This window comes from Trichogramma pretiosum, unplaced genomic scaffold, assembly GCF_000599845.2.
Source record: "Trichogramma pretiosum strain Unisexual culture from Peru unplaced genomic scaffold, Tpre_2.0 scaffold22, whole genome shotgun sequence".
Classification (NCBI taxonomy): Eukaryota; Metazoa; Arthropoda; class Insecta; order Hymenoptera; family Trichogrammatidae; genus Trichogramma; species Trichogramma pretiosum.
This window is the reverse complement of record NW_019640932.1, coordinates 2221095-2242545: the sequence shown is the minus strand read 5'-3', so window position 1 is coordinate 2242545 and position 21451 is coordinate 2221095. Positions and strand designations below refer to the sequence as shown.

The window sequence follows — 21451 nt, the reverse complement described above, 5'->3', positions numbered from 1 at the left end:
GTTTTTTCCTCTCACTCTCTCTCACTCCTTTTTCCAGATTTTTCTCCGGTTATCTATGTACATAGCTTCATGCTTTATTATTTAGTTTGTTGCTCCCTAATGACGCAGTTTTTGCCGCTGACGCCGCCGCCGCCGCCGTTGCCGCGCTCAGTCAACCCCTGAGATTTCTCGCATACGCAAAGGACGCCAAGAGGCAGAGAGTTTTACTCATTAAGTAATAAATAAATTTACCCTGTAGATGATTTAAAAGGCAGTAGAAAAAATCCTATCGTTTCGTGTCGGTTAATTTCTTTTTCTTGCATCAAGATTAAGCCGTTTTCCAGTGAAACCTTAAACACTCCCTTTCTTTAAACTCGCGGAACGTTAATCAGATCTAATTGCATTATTCTTTCTCTTTCTCTCTCTCTCTCTCCGTTTTACCGAGTATCGCGCGCAGCTCGTGCACATTCATACGTACACACATACTGTGGAAGGCGTTTAATTCTGCAGCAGCTCGTAACGTAAAAGCAGCGTAATAGAGCTCGCCACTGCGCGTCGAGTGCAACAATGGTATACTAGCTGGTATAGGCGGAGCCCCTACTTCACTGATTTTACGTCGTGAGCCGTTGCAGAATTAAACGGAAGCGAGTTTACGTACATACATACGTGCCGGCGCAAGTGTAATTATACTAAAGCATACCTCGTGCACTCGGTCATATACTTTTTCCCTGAACAACATTTTCTCCGCACTTTTCTTAGGCCGATATTATACAGCTTTCGAAGGCAATTTCGTGCAATTTATTTATTACGTATATAGTTTGTGTGTGTAAAAAATAAAAATTGGCCGAGCTAACTCTACTACGATTCCTGTGCAGTTATGAAAAAATTCACGGTGAAGCAGCAGCAGCAGCAGCAAAAATCGAGGTTACTGTATTATACTCTCTCGGCGTCATGGCTTGGGACAACGAATGCGCACACGTATATCCACGCGACGTCCGGAGCAGCAGCAGCAGTGGTAGCCACTAGTAACTAGCCCCCATTGTTGCAGCTCGAGCGCCCGGACAAACACTTTTCTCGCAGTGAGCCCCAAGTTTCCTGACCTCTTCTTCTTCGTTGCATATAACGCGGCTATACTACTACTACTACTACTGCTGATGTACGAAACGCGTGCGGCAAGCGACAAGAGAGAGAGAGAGAGACAGAGAACGAGATAGAGAACCCGAAGTTATTTCAGCGGCCATGAGGAGGAGAAATGAAATGCGATATTGTCCAGCACAAAAGCTTCGGAGCTCCGTGTACGTATGTGCGGTGCAGTGAAAATTGCCTTATCTCGAGCAACGAGCAAAAAAAATAAAATAAAATAAAATAAATAAAGGAACGCCAATGTAAAACCTGTACTGCGGACGGTGATTTTTTCAAGAAAAAAGATGATAATGCAAGGCCACTTTTATTTTTTTTCTTCGCAAGACCTGTGCCGATGTAATGACTCGGCCGAGCTTTATGTGTACACATTATACGAGCTCAGCTCGACGTGGTGTGCGCTGAAATATGAGCCAGTAGTGTGATTTATAAATACCATAAGGGCACGATGGCGAGCGCGAACGTAGTGTATTATAATTATTCATACCAAAGTAACTCTCTCTCTTTCTTTCTCTCTGCGCGCCTATACCTCCTTTTTGACGGTACATGCGCGATTTGTTCGACGCTACAATATGTATAAACCACTCAATCAGGCTCTCTGTCTTTTTCGTCTACCTCCCCTCTCTCTTCATCCTCTCTCTCGCTCTCTCTTTCGCTTCTTTTCACCCTTTCGCTTTGGTATGCTCTCACTCACTCTCTCCCTCTCTATCTAAGCATTATTGCATTGAGATCGACGACACTCGAGAAACCAGTTTCTCTAATTCTTCGGCCCCTCTGGTCGTCTGTACGTACACACGCACGCACACGTATGCTGGTCAATTGTTTCCGTGCCTTCGCTTTGGTAAATACACATAAGAAACGTAAAAAAGAAAGAAAAATCGCCGACCGGACACGCGTGCCAGGGGTTAACTTTTCTCCACGCGAAGGGCACAGTACAGCACACAACTCTTTGAACTTGGTGTGGCTTTTTTTTTGTTTTTGTTTTTTTCGTTTTTTGGAGGCCAACCAAAGTTACACAGTCGAACGAATATATATACTTGGTTGCGCGCCCTCGTTACCCAGGATTTCGTGTGCGCAGTTTCTCGCGCTGTTCATTACAGCGTCGCTCACGCGCGCGCAAACGAGCTCAAAGTGCGTATACGCTTTCGAAAGCTCCGATTCGATCCCTCTCTGTGAATTATCCGACTACACAAAAGCCGGACGTTAAAATTGATGATACGGTGCTCGACGTAAAAAAGATCTCGAACTTATATATCGACGGAAAAAAGTCGAATCAATGAGAAATATAAGGAAAAGCCCTGGCGATAGTGTGTGTGCTTCACCCGCTTAAGCGCTCCAAACAATTAAGACTTAATTTACAGCATTTTTGACATTTCAAAGCCAATTAAAAGTTTCGTTGGGGAAAGGAGCTACGGTTCTAGCGCCCTGTATATACGTATATATATAAAAACACACTTAAAGTCTGCTGAAAAGAGAGAAAGTAATAAAGGAAGTTCAGCTAGTAGCGTTGGCCCGGCCTAACCTTTTTCTCATCCTGGTGCAAGCGAGAAAGAGAGAGCGACGTCTCAATTTTGAATAAAGTGCAGTCGACTGGGGAATTTTCCTTGGGCCGAGGCAGCAGCAAGAAAAAAAACGAGATGCACTCGAAATTTATATACGCGAGGAAAAAACAAACCCGATCGAAAAAACTGCTCGGATGAATCGGTTATATATTATTCATCGCGTGACGTGGAAAATTGCATATTATATGACTCACGTGAAAAATGCTCCGCGACGCGGTATATATGTATGCAAGTATAAATTAGCATCGATTGTCGTGTTATGTCAACATTCTCAGTTATTGTTGTTATTGTTTTTTCTTTTTTTTCTTTTCATGTGTCCCGAATTAACGCGAGGTAATGTGTTTGTTTAGGCCTTGGCTCAAATAGATTTTCCATTAAACAGTCGTTGCGCTTAAAAATATTTTGTCGGAATTTAATGCGTCCGCTTATACAGCATTTATTTAAACGATTTTAATGAGCAAACAATGATGGAGAGCCTCAAAAGTTCCCGAAGAAAAAAATCACAACGAGGATGCAATTACGAAATTACTCAACACCGGCAGTGTAATTTACTTATCGTTCGCGGAATAGCAGCATGAATGCATTAAATCCGACAGACAGATATATCGATAGAAAAATATAATCCATTGCAAATTTCAATTTTTCCTTTTCTTCAAACCTAACAAGTGCTCTGCAACGTGTAATTTATATATCAAACGTGCCAATATGAAAAAGAAACGGCGCTCGCGCTATATGGGGTCGGATATAAGAACACGTCAAACGGGTGTGGACTCGCAATGCTAATGCGACGACTACGATTATTCTTATGCCACACTTGTAGTTTCAGTGATACACCCCCTCGCTGCTGCGTGCGAGTCACGAGTACTGGAGCGTGAATCTTTTATTAAAAAAAGAAAATTAAAAGATTGCGTATACTTCTTCAGTGAATTTGACGTACCTGTTTTTCTCCAGTTCGTTATGAGTCGTCCTGCGAACAGAAAGAATAGAGAAGAGCATTAATACGTATCGGTACAAAAATACATATAAAAGCAAAAATTTTTCCTCTGATAGTCTGACTTATACATGATAATTAAGTCGAAACAGTATAGGTGCAATGCGTCAATATTCACCCTTCTTCTAAATATATCTCTGTTGGTTGGGCTAAATCGTGCATTATTGAAGGCGCGTGTTCTACATGCATAATACGTAAGTGGCTTTCTAGGCGACTGAATCGCGTTGTGTTTTTTCTCTTACGGCGAGAATTGCTAAAAAAAAAGAAATATTGTCATCCAAGCGAAACTATACATAATAGAGAAAAGAGAGAATAAGAGTAACGCGTGAAAAGAAACAAAGCCGGAACCATAGTTACACGCGCGATGCTGATACACAACGTTGACGATCCTATATGCCTATAAAACGCATATATATATACAGTAGTGTACACGGCCGCTTCCACGCGGGCATTGTCGGGTCATTGCAAACCAGCTGCTGTTACTAACGTGCGACAGTAATCGCCCGTCGGTCAACCAACGACAAAAGAGAGCGAAATTCGTGCCCTGGCTTTAACGTAGCAGCGGAGCCAGAGCGGCGCATAATGCTCGGGGTCACGCGCGCGCTCACAAGCCGCCGCCGCTACTGCTGCGTGGCTGCTGCTGTTACTGTTGCAGTGAGTTTGAATTTTTAGTATTGCTCGGCAATAGACGTACGAGTGCGTGTAGCCGTGTGTCTCTCTCGCTCTGTGTGTGTTAGGCATTTTGCACGAATCTATCCCTCGACGACTACTCCACCGAGCTTAAAATATGTATGAGCGACTAATGGCGTGTAATGTTGCGTGTACGCGCGTATACGGACACACATACGTATAGCACGCGCAGGCATAGGTGGAATTTTTATTTATTTTTTTTTTATTTGCAGGGGTAAAAGTTTTTCGGACGTTATATGTATGCGAGCTAGAGCTCGAGCCCGCGTGTACGCGAGTGACGTTGATCGATTTGAAATTATTATATATGTACAGCTCGTTGCTGCCGCTATACTGTGTGTTGGCTGTCTAGTCCAAGTCAAAATGATAAATAATCTAATGAAAATTTAGAACCGTACGTACTCGCCGGCACCGCTTGTGCATTGTGGAAAATTTGCGTGTTGCGAGTGTATAAGTCTCGCAGCAACGTAGTAGAAGCTTTATGTGTGTATGCGCGTGTTTCGAGCGAGAATGAAGAAAAAAAATTATGCAATTTATCGTGGCTCTAGATTTTTACGATCGCGCGAGCAATATTTTTGCGGGCATCGTCACCGCCACCGCCGCCACGCTAACTTTATAATATGGCCAAGCGCGGCAGAAACAATGTTGCAGCAGCAGCTGGCAAATTCATTATATAAACAGGCTTCCGAACGCATCGTGCATAAAAAAAAATAATAATGAAAATTTAATTTTGCACCTTATCTCTGGCTCATTATCGGAGTAATGATACACGCTCGCACACATGCGCACTGGACAGAGAAAAACGTACACAATGTTTATTCGACTCTCTCTCTCTCTCAATATAATTCCGCATATAATATTATACACAAGAAGTGGTTTTCGATGATGCCGTTGAAACGAATGAAATGAAATAAAAAATATATAAAAAAAGTAGAAGAGCGAAAGAGAGAGAGAGAAGAAACGCAGCGCTGTAAACGATAACGAATCACGTGAATAAGGCTCTTAGCGAGTCAGTCTTCCATGTATTATTACGCACCGCACAGTAGCTTGTTTGTCAACTTTTATCATTCAAAGAGTAAAGAGAGCAGGAGAGCTGCTGCTGCTCGCATGCTACAGCGGTTATATATCTCGCACAATTGGAAGAGATAATAAACAAATAAGACACGTGTTAAATATACACGCGCACACAATGAAGCGTGCAAAAGAGAAAAAAATTTGCCGACGAGTTTATTTAATCGACCATTGAAAAAGAAGAAAAAAAACGGAGCAAAAGAGAGAGAGAGAGAGAGAGGATCGTACGATTTAAATTTATCGCATTTGTTATTGTTCTCTCTCGTGCTATATATATAATCTCCCGCTTGCTCGCGCGCGTACACACACACACAAGCGCAATCGTTAATTACATGTACATATAGTACGGCAGACGCATATATACAGTCAAGCAGCAGCAGCGACGGCGACTGACTGACTGACTGACTGACTGCTGTGACTCGAATTGTTAAAGGCTGAAATATATATCGCGTTCCGTTCGAGAGCTCCTTGTCTCGAGTTGTACACGCCACAGCAGAGGCCACAGCAGCCACTTTTGATTCGCGAGACGTTAATTGCATTTCGTGAGAAAAAAGAAAAAAAAAGAAGAGGAAAAAAAATATAACCAACGAGTCGGTCCGAATCAATTCAGAGCTCTCAAAAGTGTGACTCGCGTGTATTACGTACATGGTAGCTTTCGAATTTGCCGTGATTCGCGTTTGTTGTATGTGTGCACACTGCCAACGAAGCAGCTCGAGCATTGCTATAAGTAGTACGAGTGCGTGCGACCTTGCTGCGCTCCTGTAATTATATATAGCGATTGAATTTTATTCGCCAAAACAGCATACACAGGAGAAAAAAATCTCTCACGCTCGGTTTCGCGCCTATGAATGCGTGTGTGTGTGTATAACAAATTACGCAATGTCTGCGAGACAATAAACGATCCGCGCACACTCGGCTTTATCTATTTGTATCGACAATTGCTTTATTATAAACGAACATAAATATGCATATTAGCTAGCGTGTATACGATTTATCGAGCTCGTCTGAATGGCTCCTGTTTATTATAAGCAGTGTAGGGCAATTAACCAACTGATTGACCGTTTCCTAAAAATACAACTATTATTTGATGAATAATTCCTAATTAATTCATACAAGACCGGCAAGAGGTACAATTATTGCACATCCAAAATTAGTCAATTACTGGAAACACTATCACTGGGTAAATTACTCTATATGAAAATATTTAACTCTTGGCTCTATTTTCACAGTTAAACAACGTTCTTTTCGTGTAGCGCATTTATAATACTAGTATGTTTCAAACGCGCTCCACACGCTTCGAATTTTTTTATTCGTGTTTCGAGGTTAGTTTAAGATTCAGAAATATTAAATTTCAAACGCGCTTCGCACGCATCAATTTTTTAATTCGTGTTTTGAGGTTACTTAAGTACTAACTGTCTGTTGACAGTTAGCAGCGCAGGAGCACGTATCGAGTCGGCTCGCGTCGTCGTCAGTGTCAGCCAATCAGAGGTCGTTTTTCGCGGCCTCACTTTTCGGCCGTTCTCTTTTTTTTTGAAGTAAAACTTCTATACGCGCGTTGGGTACGTGAGGTCAAGCCGTGAAAAACGAGCGTCCGTACGGGCAGGCGGGCGTACGGATTGAATGTTTTCAGTCTCAGTAGCGTCTGTATACTTAGTTTTTTTTTTTTTTTTTATTATAGTGTATTGGACCTCGTACAAGGTATATACACTTCGTTTATTTCGCACATTATAATATTTATACATTTTTGGTAGTGACAGGTACAATAATTGCAGATTTACATAAATAGAATTATATAATATGCTGGCATTTTGACGAAGAAAAGTAACAGAGAGTATACAATTAAAAGAAAAAAATTCAAAAAAAGAGGATAAAAAATATACTAGAAAAAAAAAAGAACAGAATTTTTAGAAGTTTTGTGCAAGAATGTGCTGAACATAGAAGTGTCGTCTAAATACATAAGCTTATACATAAGTATATGAATTTATTATTTAATTTCCTTAAATAGTTAAGTTTTTACATATTTACATTTTGATATATTTAGCAGTACATAAGTTCTGTAGCTGTTACGGTAGCTGAGAGATGAATTGATGCGACTGAGTTGAGGGAATGATGTTGTGTTGATTGGCATTGTGAGAATCTATACGTTTAGGTTGCAGCGGGTGAAGAAATTGCACATGTGGATGCAGGCTTGTATATGTTTGGGAGAGCGATAAGGTTTTCAAACTGAATTGGGGGGTAAATGCTTAGCTGTGCTAGATTTTTAAGGAGGGAGCTTCTGTTGGCCTCGTGTAAATTACAGTCCCATAGGACGTGTTGAAGTGTCTCCTCTGAGTCACCACATTTGGTCTGTATACTTATATAAAAATAATAAGTAAAATATGAAAAAAAAATTCTCTTTTTTATAAGTAAAAAAAAAAAAAAAATAGAGAATAGAGATACAGATAAATGAGCCGTATACGCTCGTCATCAAAGATAAGCCGGCCTTTATTTCTTTTTTACGAAATAGAATATGCAGAGGAGAAAAAAAATAACGAGGTATTTATCGCTTTTTGAGATATATACTATAAGATGATTGCCCGTTACTTGCTATGTTAATAATTGTCTTATTAGACTTCTTACCTGCTCCCTTGTGACTTTTTCGTCTTTGGCCTCTTGGTGACCGACCGTATGTCGTCCGGTATCGGCATTGTGGAAGCGTATCCATGTTCGGCTTCTGCAATCACAGAATAAAAAGAGACGTACGTGTTATTTAGCGAACAAACGAGCATCGACTTATTTTCAAATTAAAAATAGATTGGCAGTAATTCATAACTGGCATTAGTAGCCGTGGAGCGTATGCATGTATAGTAGGGTGGTCCACTTTTTCAAAAATTTTTTTAATCTTGGGGGATCCAACGGAATCTGAAAGTTTAAGGTTTAAAATGAATTTTCCCGTAAAGTAGAGTTAAAAAAAATGATTTTAGATGGTGTCGATGGATTTTTGAAGTTTTTTTTTTGACGTAAAAAAATCGCAGCCGACAGGAGGCACTTCGATAGTTTGCCAGATTTTTTATAAAGCCATAATGGGTTTTGTGAATACATTTTCTTTTGTATTTTTTGCCGTAGAATCGAATGCCATCATTAGTTTTGGGCTATAAAAACGATTTCAGTGAAAAAATTGCGATTTTTGAATTTTTTTCTGTTGAAAAATCGAAAAATTCGTCTTTTCACGTCTGGCAAATGAACAAAAAAAATCGTAGAAGCTTTTAATCTACGGATTTAGTTAGGAAATTTTATAACGAATCGAAGCCCGTCGTCGGTTTTTGCCTACAAAATTATTTTAAGTCATAAAATTGCGATTTTCCGTAGCTACGATTACGAAAAAAATCGAAAGATGCGCCTTTTAGCGTGTTAACATACACTGAATGTAGCTGTGAGCATTTTAACATGGTTTTTAATGGGATTTTTGGCGTAGAATCGAATGGCGTTGTTACTTTTACGCTACAAATTCATTTTCAACGAGAAATCGCTCCTTTTTGAATTTTTAAACATGAAAAATGACCATTAGGCGCCAGAATATCAACTAAATAGTCTAGTAAGTATTCAAACATGTTATTTGTCGGGATTTTTTTCGTGGTATCGAATTTTGTGTGTAGCAACAATGAAAGGTAAGCTATGAGGAACAACTTTCTGTTGCAATTTGGATACAATCTAATAAAATTAAAATAAAAAAAATTAAAATGTCTATGAATCGACTAAAATACTATATCAAATATATTTTTTTGAAAACTTTATATACTTGTCAATTTTTGAAATACCGCTAATTAGAATTAAAATATAAATTAATGAAACTATCTTAAAAAAGAACAATACATAATTTGAATATGATATATAACGTATATTAAATCTGTAATAGATATTAATAGAATTCGATTCCATTTTTCTACACACTACACACAACTTATAAAAATAACGGTTATATCGTGATGATCGTGAGATCGATTAGAATTAAAAAAAAATTAAAAAGTCTATGATTTGACTAAAATACTATATCAAATATATTTTTTTGAAAACTTTATATACTTTTCCACTTTTGAAATACCTCTAATTAAAATAAAAATATAACTTATATAATTATCTTATTCCATTCGATTCCATTTTTCTACCCACTACACACAATGTATAAAAATAGCGGTTTTATCGTGATTCAACAACCGTCTTTTAATCGTGTGAATTAATAACCATGTTTTAACTGAAAGATGGATCACGTTCTTTTACTTATAAAAGAAATATGATCAGATAATTTTATAAATTTTTACGTTGCCAAAAGTAACATTTTTCGATATTTTGCGTTAGTAAAACTACAAAAAAGGCAATTTGTTGCTGAAAATAAATTAAAAGAGTAAAAGTAACAACGCCATTCGATTCTACGCCAAAAATCCTATTAAAAACCATGTTAAAATGCTCACAGCTACATTCAGTGTATGTTAACACGCTAAAAGGCGCATCTTTCGATTTTTTTCGTAATCGTAGCTACGGAAAATCGCAATTTTATGACTTAAAATAATTTTGTAGGCAAAAACCGATGACGGGCTTCGATTTGTTATGAAATTTCCTAACTAAATCCGTAGATTAAAAGCTTCTACGATTTTTTTTGTTCATTTGCCAGACGTGAAAAGACGAATTTTTCGATTTTTCAACAGAAAAAAATTCAAAAATCGCAATTTTTTCACTGAAATCTTTTTTATAGCCCAAAACTAATGATGGCATTCGATTCTACGGCAAAAAATACAAAAGAAAATGTATTCACAAAACCCATTATGGCTTTATAGAAAATCTGGCAAACTATCGAAGTGCCTCCTGTCGGCTGCGATTTTTTTACGTCAAAAAAAAAACTTCAAAAATCCATCGACACCATCTAAAATCATTTTTTTTAACTCTACTTTACGGGAAAATTCATTTTAAACCTTAAACTTTCAGATTCCGTTGGATCCCCCAAGATTAAAAAAATTTTTGAAAAAGTGGACCACCCTAATGTATAGTGACGCAAGAGACGGAGCACCGCGACACAAGTCTGATTTAAATGCAAATACAAAAGAAAAAAAAAAGAAGAAGAAAATAATCAGCTGTTCTGAAAAAAGCTCGCGGGTACGATTCTTGCAAAGAGACCGAAATAAAAGAAATAGATCCTGCGACAAAAGAATATTAAATCGCCACTAAAAAAAGACAGACTTGAAAAAAGCTCTCTCCCTCGCACATGTACGCTACGCAGCAGCAGCGCCCTTTTTTGCAGCGCGCGCGCGGTGGTAGAAAAGAGAGAGAGGGAGAGAAAAAAGTGCAGAGAAGGCGTGACAAAAGGGTCAAAGAGAAACGTGTGGCATCGAAAAAATTCCGTCGATCCTCTCTAGAAGGAACATTTTTGCGACAAAACGATCGAGAGTGAAAGAGAGCGAGAGAGAGAAAGAGAGTACGAGAAACGTGCTCGCAGGCACGTTCCGGAACCGATCGCAAATCCATTCGCGACAAAATGAGCCGCCGCCGTTGCTGCTGCTAAGCGAAATGTACTACTACGAGAACTCACAGCGCGAGAGAAAAAAAAACGAAGGGGAGAGAGAGTGAGAGAAAGAGGCAAAAAAACGAGGAAAATATTAATAAGAATGGCGATGAAACGAGCCAAGTGCCGTGCCGGTATGCACGGACAAGTAGTCTTTCAATTGACTGCTGAACGTCGCTATGCATGTTGTATACGAGGGTGTGAATATTTTTTGTTGTTGTCGTCGTTAATATACACAACTGCACGCGCGCGCGCAGGGTCGGGTGCGCCACTGCTGCTGCTGTACCGACGATTACACCTCTTTTTTTTTCTCGTCGACTGTATCCAGGGTATTAATGTCTTTTTAAAGAGCTGCGGATTAGCTTATTTGCATCTCCATGGGCAGATCTGTATGGTACACACTGGTTGAAACGCGATATAATTCCACAACTGCTGTTATAGAAACGTGAATCCAGCGTACGCAGGGGTTGTCACTATTTTGAGGCATGTACGACGGATAATAACAATGGTGCACTGGTCGAAATGTGCACAAGCCCCTACTAAGCTAGATTCACATTTTTACTTAGCTTTGGCATAAACTCGAACGAGTGCACTATATGCAGAGCAGCAGTAGCAGCAGCGAGCGAGTGATATTTGTTTGACCCCCTTCCCCCCAGCTATCGGTGAAATTGAAAACTCGCCAGTCTCGGGGACAGCTCGCGCTAGCGCGTACATGTATCACAGACAGACGCACGCACACACACATACACAAGCAAGTGCAAATGCTGTTTCATTATTTCCACGCTCGCGACGCTGTGCTCTCCGCATGTGCGTAGGTATTATATGTATGCGAATCATGCAATGGCATTGCGACGGACACATGCATGCACACACGCGCGTACGTCGTGTGTGCTCGCTATGCGTGCACTGCTGCTCATGCCATCGCCGCCGCGACAGCAGCAGCGGCAGCGGCAGTTGCGCTTTATGCATTTTGAAAACGCAATTAAAGCCGTCGAATTAACATATCATAAAAGAGATCACGCTCCGCTGACTAGATATCGAATGCATTAGCCGCATTTCAATAAGCTATTATACAATGGAAGCGCAAGCGCAAAGCCATAAAGTAAAACGCGTGCGCGCACGAATATAAAAAATACCGATCTCGCTCGGCGCTTCTGTGCGCGTATCGTGTACGTGAGCTTTTTGACAAATACATATATTGTGATTTCGATGCGAGCGCGCGGCTTCGGTGACGTTTTGATAACAACAAAAAGAGTGAGAATAATATAAAATTAAATGGCCCTGCTGCGCTCGCGTGTGTTTCGATGCTCTCTGAGTCATCGCGTATGTGTGTGTGTGTGCGTGCATGTATTTTGTCGCCAGTCAAAATAAGAGAGTCTCGTCATCGTGAGAGAGATAATGACTTTCTCGCGCGAAAAACATTCGACGACGTTTAACGAATTGTGTGTTATAATGGCCGAATAACCCCCAGTGAAGAAAGAGAGAGAGAGCGTAAGAGAGAAACAAAAGAGATGAAAAATATTTATGTTTATAAATAGAATCGCGAGTCGAGTGAAAATAGTTTCGATCGCGCGCGAGGTGCTGCTGACCGCGACGAAAACACATGCTTTCTCCGAAACGATGGACGTTTGAATGCATCTAAAAGGCAAAACGAAAAAAATTTCTCAAACTTCAGCGGGTATTTACACGTTAGTTTTTACCGTTAAATAAATTACGCAAACGTGCTCGTGTATTATGTGGCGTATATATATGTAAAATCGGCTCCTGCCCATGCTACTGCTACTGCTACACTCATACGAGTGCACATGTACACGCTATAACGTATATCAGCAGCAGCAGCAGCGGAGCCAAGCTCGCCTCATTATACCTGTTACGATATTTCGCGAACCTTAAAACAATGGACGGTATTGTATCACGAGATAATCCAAAGTACCGCACACGCACGTGCATACATAAAAACATCCACGTACATACACATACACACACATACGCAGACAAGAAGCAGGACATTATAACGTTATATACACTAAACTCCATGATCTATTATACTGCATGCAGTAAATGTAATATGTGGGTGGCTAAGAACAAAGAAAAGTTTTCGCCGCTGCTGGTGCTGCTGCTGAGCTGCTTCTCCACTGCGATTTTTATCTCTACTTCAGTGAACTCGAGCGAGAGAGAGAGAGAGAGAGAGAGAGAGAGAGAGAGAGAGAAAGAGAGCGAGAGAAAGATATGCACGAGATATTAGCGACTTAAGATGATTTTTAAGTCGTACTTTACTTTTAAACGAGTTGACAAATCTCCTCTGCTGCAATGCACACACAACAAGCGTAAGCATGACTTAATAATAATAACATTAACAACGACATCTCAACTCCACCTATCGTCGTCGTCGTCGTCGTCGTCGTCGTCGTCGTCATCGCGTCATCGTGCGCTAGCTCAATTGCGAAACAAGCTTACACACATGTAACAGTGCAGCGCGCATATATATATATATATATAGACATGCATGCTGCACTCGCGTAATGCAACGTCTTTACGATTTTAGCCTTGAATTGAATTTCGCGAGCCGAGCAAGAGCAGTGAGAGATATCGCAAAGTGCGTGCATCGAGAGGAAAAAAAGAAGAAGAAGAAGAAGTGAACGAGAGAGAGAGAGAGATGCATTCGCGTATCAGCATCGAAATAATCGTTTATTGTCGTCGTCGTGGTCGTTTTCGGAGTCGGAGGGAAACCGGTTTGTTTATTAGCCAAAACTTTTGATTCGCGAGTGGGTGTGCGCCTGTACGTGTGCGTTTGTGTATATTATGTGCGTGTCGAGAGCTGCGCCCGAGATAAAGATAGACGATGATCGCCTTCTATGACGCATTGGAATCGATGCAGCTTCGGCCGCGGCCAGATGTCGTTCATCATGCGATGCGCAAAAATATTTCGATATATATCGAGATTAATGGACGATAAACGTTTGGCGACCGAGTCGAATATGCCGCGCGAACCAAGCTAAAGTCGGCAACTCGGCGTCGCTGTCGCCCCGCAGTCGTCGTCTTTAATGGAACAATTGGGCCAATTATCACTGCCTCTCTTCAACACAGTAGCCTAATCTTTGAAGCGAACTGTCTATGAAAAACATAATCATGCGCGCATAGTGGCTCTTTTTTCCACGACACATTTTTTTGCTTCGTTAAAAATGAACGTGGTGTACGCTGACGTATCTCTTTGATTCAATTCGTTGGAAATCACATAAAATGCAATTAACCCAATCGTGTGTGCATTAACAAGGCCGTGCAAGGCCAATCTTTTTTCATAAAGTTGTGTGCGAACAGAAAAAAAAGGAAAAAAGGGGGGAAGAAAAAAACGTGCCTCTCTTCCTCTCTCTCTCTCTCTGTCTTCCACCGTAGACATCAAAAAAATGTCCGAGAGCATATCCGTGAAGTCAAAACAAGCGAAGTAAAAGCCAACAACACAGCCCGAGTTCCACGCAAAGTAGAAGACAGTGCAGAACGAAAGAAGAAGAAAAAGAGATAGAAGAGAGGAGGAGGCAAAAGAGAGAGAGAGAGAGAGAAAGAGAGAGAGAGGCACAAGCCACGTTGCAGAGTCTGGAAACAACACAACGGCTGACTCTCGTCCCTTTACTCTCCACCTCCATTTCTTTTACCCTATGTATAATAGCCGAGGCGAGTGCGTCGACCTTGAAAATCGCTGCAGCAGCAGCCGCTTCGATGCGAAAAGTTTATTATATATAATAGACGCTTCTAGCAGACGAAAGAAGAGACAGACACAGCGAGATACTTTATTACTACGTTTTGAAAGAAGCCAATGCACCGAAAAATATTTCTGAGAAAAGAAGTAAGCTGCTTCTTCTGCCGTTGTTGTACAGCGTATCGCGTCGACAAAACGTATAATTAATGATGTACGTTTTAAACTAGGTGTACAGTACAGACACACACAAACACACAGAGAACTGCGCTCGAGAGGCAGTAGTAGAGGCACACGCGCTTTGACCCAGACGCGCGGCACCAAAGCCGAGAGTGTAAAATTTAAAAGCTCGAAATTCTTCGCTTCTTCTCTCTACGCTCGCAAGTTTCTGTATTATAATGAAGATTTAAAAGCGGAGCCAAAAATACAAAGTATACTGCGCGGGGCCTTTCGTAGTCGTCGTCGTCGTCGCTCATAAAGGTTGTGCGCTGCGCTGCTGTGTACGTGCACTCACGTCTTCTTCTCGTCGCCTCGCGGCATGTAATGTCTGCACCGAGAAAGAGAGAGAAAGAGAGAGAAAAAATTTTGCGCTCCTCCAGCGGTGGCAGCAGAAATGCTTATCTAACTGTTAGGCTTGTGCTTTAGCGCGCGCAGTTACTTCATCTTTCGAGCTGGTGTGCGTGTGTGTGTGTGCGCGAGAGAAAGAGAGTTGCATTTCTCCACCCCCTTTCGTGCGCGCGGATATTTTCCTCACTTCTTGTGCGCGGCAAGCAGCGCGCGTTATAGTATATAAGGTATATGTACTAGTATAGCAGTAGGCAACGGCAAGAGCGCGCGGAGGCACTCGCCGCGAATGATGTACGGTTTCCTCAAAAGTTTTATTTACGTAACGGAAAGTCAGAGCGAACGAGCTCGCGCGCGCGCGTCGCGGTAATGCATACGATGTATTCTCAGATGTTAATTCTCGTGCAGCAACGAAAAGCGAAAAAAAAAGAAAAGAAAAAGAAAAAATTGTTTTGCAAGTGGAATTTCTCTTTCTCCCTCCCCCCTTGTACACGGGCCACCTCTTTCTCTCTTTTACTCTCTGGTGTTTCTTGCATTTAATCGCTGGAATCGAAGGCACACAAGTGCACGCGCGCGCGCGCACATGAGCGTTGAAAAATTATGACTCGATTGTGCAGAGCGAGCGCCCGTGTGCTGCGCTTTACACTGCAAAAGGCACACTCTCGTGTGCACGCCGAGAGATATTTTGTAATGCTCGGATGGAGGAAAGCCGATTTGTTTTTCTATATACACTAAAAACTGCACGATGTTTATGCAAGTGACTATACGAGCGATGAATTATTTATGCTATACATTTTCCAACGATCGGTATACGCAGAGATGCTTTTTTTTCTTCTAAATTTATTTATTTATTTATTTTTATTTTTTTATAGTGTATAACAGAGTCGATGAAAAATAAGCGTAAAAATAACCGCCGCAGCCGCCACTGACACGGCCTTTAAGCAACAAACAACGTTTATCGATGCGCGACGAAAGAAAGAACGAGAGAAGAGAAGAAGAAAAGGAGGCCTGCATAAAGTGAGCCGCGTTCTAAAACTTGGAGGCGCGTCATTTTTCGACGATGATTTTGGGATTCAGCAATCGTCGAAATATCTTGTATAAGTGCGATACCAAAATCTTCGCGATGGACGAGTGTACATGTGCGCAGTGTGTATATAGGGGCGCTTCGTTCGGTGTCTGTTTGTAAGGCTTCATCAACACGTGTCGTGTTTACAGCACATTTACCCCGTCATTTATAACTTGCACATAGATATACGTACAGTAGAGGCGGCACGAGCTCGGCGCTGCTGCTGTAAAATTCAGTCAAAGCCGAGTCGTAATTACAATTGGCTATTTGGGTCTGCGCTTGTAGACAAAAAATCACTCGTGATCCGCCGAAAATATGAATCTACGACTTGCACAAATACGCGTTTGACCGGCTTGCGATGGCAGATACACATACATACTCACACACACGTACGCACAGAACTGGCACATTGTGTGTATATAGCGCAGTATACGAGCGCACGCACACGAAACGCAGGGAAAAAAATCCTGTCGGGTAATAAATCGCGAGTCTCTCTCATCCTTGCCTCTCTGTTGCAGTGAATATGTATGTGTGTGCGAGTGTATGTGTGTGTTGTAGCCGCGGGCGGCGCGGTTTGTGTTTATGCACCGAAGCCACATTCTTTTTCGCCGCCTGCGCGCGCGATGTAAGTATAAACGACGACGAAACTTTCTCTCTTTTCTGTGCTCTCTGCGCTGTGTTTGTATCTGCACTTTTTGCGCTCGCGAGCGTGTATGTCTGTATTTTTTTTTAAACTTTTTTGTTTCTCGTAATTTTTTTTCTTATATCCCGAGTACAGCGCGTATACACCGTCGTGTGTTGCATACGTGTGTGTGAGCGAATATCTACGTATGTGTGCGTGTAATGAAAAGCAAGCGTGGGTGGTGCTGGATGGTTGATTTTTCAGCGAAAGTTCGCTTGCGCAATATTTTTAAATTTTCGAGCCGTGCGCACGAGTCGCCGCTGCTGTATGCCGCTTCTTCTTCCTCGCTGCGTCCCTCTCCTCTCTCTTTATATTATACACTCTGCCAGTAAGTTGTGTGTGTGTGTGCTTCAGTCGAAGGTTAACGAACTTGCCCGAAATAATAGATCGCCGTGGCACATAAAGAAGAGGAGGAAAGAAAAGGAGTAATTTTATCGGAGGCATCGATCGCGGGCAAAAACAGTGGGCGCGCGCAAGTGCAGCCTCTCTTCGTCCCTCTCTCTTATTTGTGCTCACTCTTTCTCGCTTTTTTTGACACGCGTACGCAACATGTGACGAGAGACGTCAATCCAGTTCTTTCTATAATATGCAGCACGTATAGCGAAGAGAGACATGTCGATTCGCACTCGCATTATAAAGCACGAGCGCGAAGTTGCCTGCTCTCGTTGAGAAGAAACAGCAGCAGCAGCTCGGATGAGCCGATGGTCGAGTAAATAAATCGAGTAAATGAATTGCAGTTAAAGATAAGAGTTGAAAAAAATTATTATTTTTTTAAAATATAATTACTCACCTCTGTCCCTTCGTTCGATATACTCAGCAGCCTGCAGGAGGGCAGCAATGCTCATATTTCCCCAGTTTGGCCTTTACCCCCTGTCAGCACTGTAACACTTGTCCTCTTCTTCTTTCTTCTCTTCAAACGTCAATCGTCGACGCCAAGAGACAGGCGAGATCGAGATCGTTTCTCGATTGCGTCTTATTAACACTCGAAAATCGAAGATACCTTCCTCCTACTTCTCTTCAAAACCAACGAAACGAAACTTTGCACTTTTTTGCACTGATGGGGCCTTATTATAATATTTTTTTTTATTCAACGACGTGTAAAAACGTCAACAACACTCGGTTATAAAACACTAGTTTTGAATAAAAACACCAATGTCGATGCCGACGATGGATCACTGTATGTCTTGGCTTTTGCGTGCCGCCGTCTCTTGGTTTGCTGCTTCTATATCACTGATCCTATTGCAACGTGCGTCTCACGTGGCTCGTATCTTTGCTCGCACACACTCGGATGTATGTGAATTTCTGTTGTTGTTCTATTTCGGCTGGCGCTGCTGGTGCGATGCACAATATACTCACAACGGGGTCGACGAGGGTTAGAATGATGAAATTTTTGCGTCCGTAGAATCCAATCCCTGCGAGCACACGAATGCGTGTAAATAAATCAGGCGTCGTTTATGTAAGAAAGAGGATGCGGAATGGATGGCAAAGCCCTTCTTTATTTTAATTTAGCTGCTGTACTTGTGTGCGCATATACACAGAAAGGCACCCGCTTATGCAGACGCACACAGGCTCTCGTTCTCGGCAACACAACACGCACACGTGCGCGCCGGCGGTGGCTCTCGGAGTAAAGGAGCAAATCGACGAGGCAGCCGGATTTTATTCGCGAAACAAAACGTTTGCGTAGCACACTTTGAATACGCGACGATTATGTTTATTATTTATATGTTATCATCAGCTCAGCAAAAGAGCTACAGTCGAAACAACAACGCGTACGTGAGAGGAGAGTCGTTTGGAGTATTCGGGCGTTGTTTTTTTTTGGGTATTATTGCAGCGATAAAAAAACGAATCGACTCGAATGCGTGATTTTCGCACTCTCGTGTACGCACACACGGTATATATAACACACACGCAGCTGTTTCTCTCTCTCGCACTCACTTTTTCTGCTCGTTTGTGTATAACTGTATATCGTACACAAACAAACGCACGCAAAGTTTGGCAAATATGTCAAAAGCTCAACTGCTGCAACGCTGCTGCCTTGGATGTGAAGGTACGTGTGTTGTTGTTGCTTGGAAGGATCTATTCGTTCACATCCGCACTGTGCGTAGTTTATAGATATACGAACGACGAGGAAGATGCTGAACGACGTTACGTTTTGGCCTCGTGGGATTAATTTTTTTTTTCTCTTTCGACGATTATTACTATGCTTTATTTGAAATAGCAGTATGCATATATGATAAAAAACGATGCACAGAACTCGCGAGTCCCGACGTTTTTTCCGTCACTGCAGTCGCAATGAGAGAAACGGGAATGACCGACAAGGATACACAATAATTTATTTATTATACATATATCACTCACACAGATGCGCGCGTAGAGAAAAACACACACGAGCTTTTTTTCTTTTTGTAATATATCTATCTATATGACGTTGATGGCTGCAGCAGCGGGAACGACGGCGTGATGAAGAGCAGAGCGAGTAAGAGAGAGAGAGTTATATAGACAACACAGATGCACACCTTTTATATGTGCACGTAAACTCACTCACAACTCAGACGCACAAACTGCCGTATGCACCTCTCGCACTCACTCTCTCGCACACACATGCACGCACACACTTAGAAGCTTTGCACACTTGCCAAGTTGTGTATATATATCTCTATATGCAGACAGAGAAGAGATTGCGTGATGATGATGATGATGATGATGATGATATATCGTCGTCGATTGAGTGCAGTAGCAATAACAGCGATATATATATGTAGGTATATTGTATATATTGCCTGCTGTATAACGAAGATATAGAGATGCGTGTGCTCGTTCGTTTATCTGTGTTGTTGTTGTGGTGGTTGTTGCACGTTGACGATTACAAGACTCGTGATGTCGGCTGCACTCGTTTTCTATATTATGTTTGTTTCTTGTCTCTCGTATCTTTCTCGTCGTTTTACACCACACGACCGATCGTACAGAAGGAATTATTCATAAATAGCGGTTTATAAATAATCAGTCTAGAACACGCGTGTGCTTTTTAGCGCGTTCTTGCCTGCGTGTGTAGGTATAGGGATTTTTCGCTATCGTAAAGCGCCGAGGAGAGCAGCGCAGTTAAATAGCAAAAAAAGGGTTATATAGGTGGGTAGTTTGTATTGGGGGGTTAGAGAGGGGTACAAGAGGGTATATGAGCTACACACCGTTGCGTTTATGTTTATGTATACAAAGAGAAAAGTCGAGAGATCTGCTGCTATTTGCGCACACACGAGGTATACATACACGAGTGCACGTATTATTGTATATATAAGAATTGGCGTGAATAAAAGCCCGCGTTCACGGAGAGGTATATATAAGAGAGTACAGTAGCTCGAGAGCGCGCTACGGTGGACGAGGAGCGACTGACTGACTGACTGCACGGCCCGCCGACGAAGAGCAGAGCGGCAGCATGCACCACGGCGAAAAAGAGCGAGCGAGCGAGCAAAAGAGAGAGAGAGACAGAGAGGAGCGGCTCTCGCATGCGCTGCGTCGTCGTACTCGTGAGCGGCTCTGCTGCTGCTGCTGCTGCGGCGGCGTCGGCGGCATGGAGAGCGGCCGCCGCCGCCAAGTTCGAGCCTCGTTGTGCAGAAACGCGCGCATAGTGGGTAGCTTCGCTCTTCTCGCGCAAGCATATATACATAACGTGCTCCTATATATACCTATATAGCTATTGAGAAGCATAGATATAGGTATATAATGTAAGCGATTTTCGCAGCGGCAGCGCGTGTGCAGCCACTCGACGCTCGACGTTGTATGCATGCATCGCTCCATGTACATGCGCGTGTCTGTGTGTGCGAAACAGAGACGGCTAGAGTGGGGAGGTTCGGTATCTCTCTCTCTCTCTCTCTCTCTCTCGCTCGCTCTATCGTTTGTGTATGCGCGCGGCGAATTCATGCGCCTGGCTTTTGCCGGCGATTCTCGCTCGCCTCGCTCCGAATGTGTGTGTGTGTGCACACGTGTGTATATGCGGCGCGCAAATCTATATGTGCGTTGGCGGCGGTGTTGCATTCGTGTGCGCGCGCGCCTGCCTTCCTCTGTACCGGGGCTATAGCGGGGTGGACGACTCTCCGAGTTCGCGCTATATGTATATATTACCTCAGCACTGCACTACGCTATACGGCGCAAGCGCCCCTTTTTCACTCTGCTCTCTGTGTGCATGTGCATATAGACGGTGTATGCGTGTGTGTATGTATACGTATGCAACGGCACAATTGCAAAAACGCGGGTAATTCGGTCTTATCAACTATCGCGTTCGACCTACGCCTATAAGCTCGCGAGTCGGTTCGATAAATGCGACGCGTATACGACCTTGGGCTCTCGCTCTCTCGCTCGTGTAGTTTCTGCAGCCTTTGACTGTATAATTCGCTCAATGAGATATCCGCGCGGTAAAATGCAAGCGAGGGAAGCACGAAAAAAAAAATAATAAACAATTAAAAAGCCATAAGGTAGCTCGTTCTCAAGATC

General features: G+C 42.3%; 1 protein-coding gene across 2 annotated transcripts; it reads right to left on the bottom strand.

Moving 5' to 3' along the window:
- Window positions 1–533: 533 nt before the first annotated feature.
- On the bottom strand, window positions 534–20368 carry LOC106649011 (max dimerization protein 1-like). 2 transcript variants are annotated; one of them, XR_002763381.1, is made up of 4 exons: window positions 20152–20368; window positions 17757–18378; window positions 8050–8143; window positions 534–3648 (listed from the first exon to the last, which is right to left on the bottom strand). XR_002763381.1 is itself a non-coding variant. In XM_014366276.2 (3 exons), the coding sequence occupies exons 1-3, from the start codon at window positions 17809–17811 to the stop codon at window positions 3579–3581; spliced, it is 219 nt and encodes a 72-aa protein (XP_014221762.1). In that variant the 5' UTR covers window positions 17812–19740; the 3' UTR covers window positions 534–3578. The 2 variants fall into 2 exon arrangements, 1 of the variants encoding a protein (XP_014221762.1); XM_014366276.2 differs by lacking the exon at window positions 20152–20368 and having other exon boundaries at window positions 17757–19740.
- Window positions 20369–21451: the final 1083 nt, after the last annotated feature.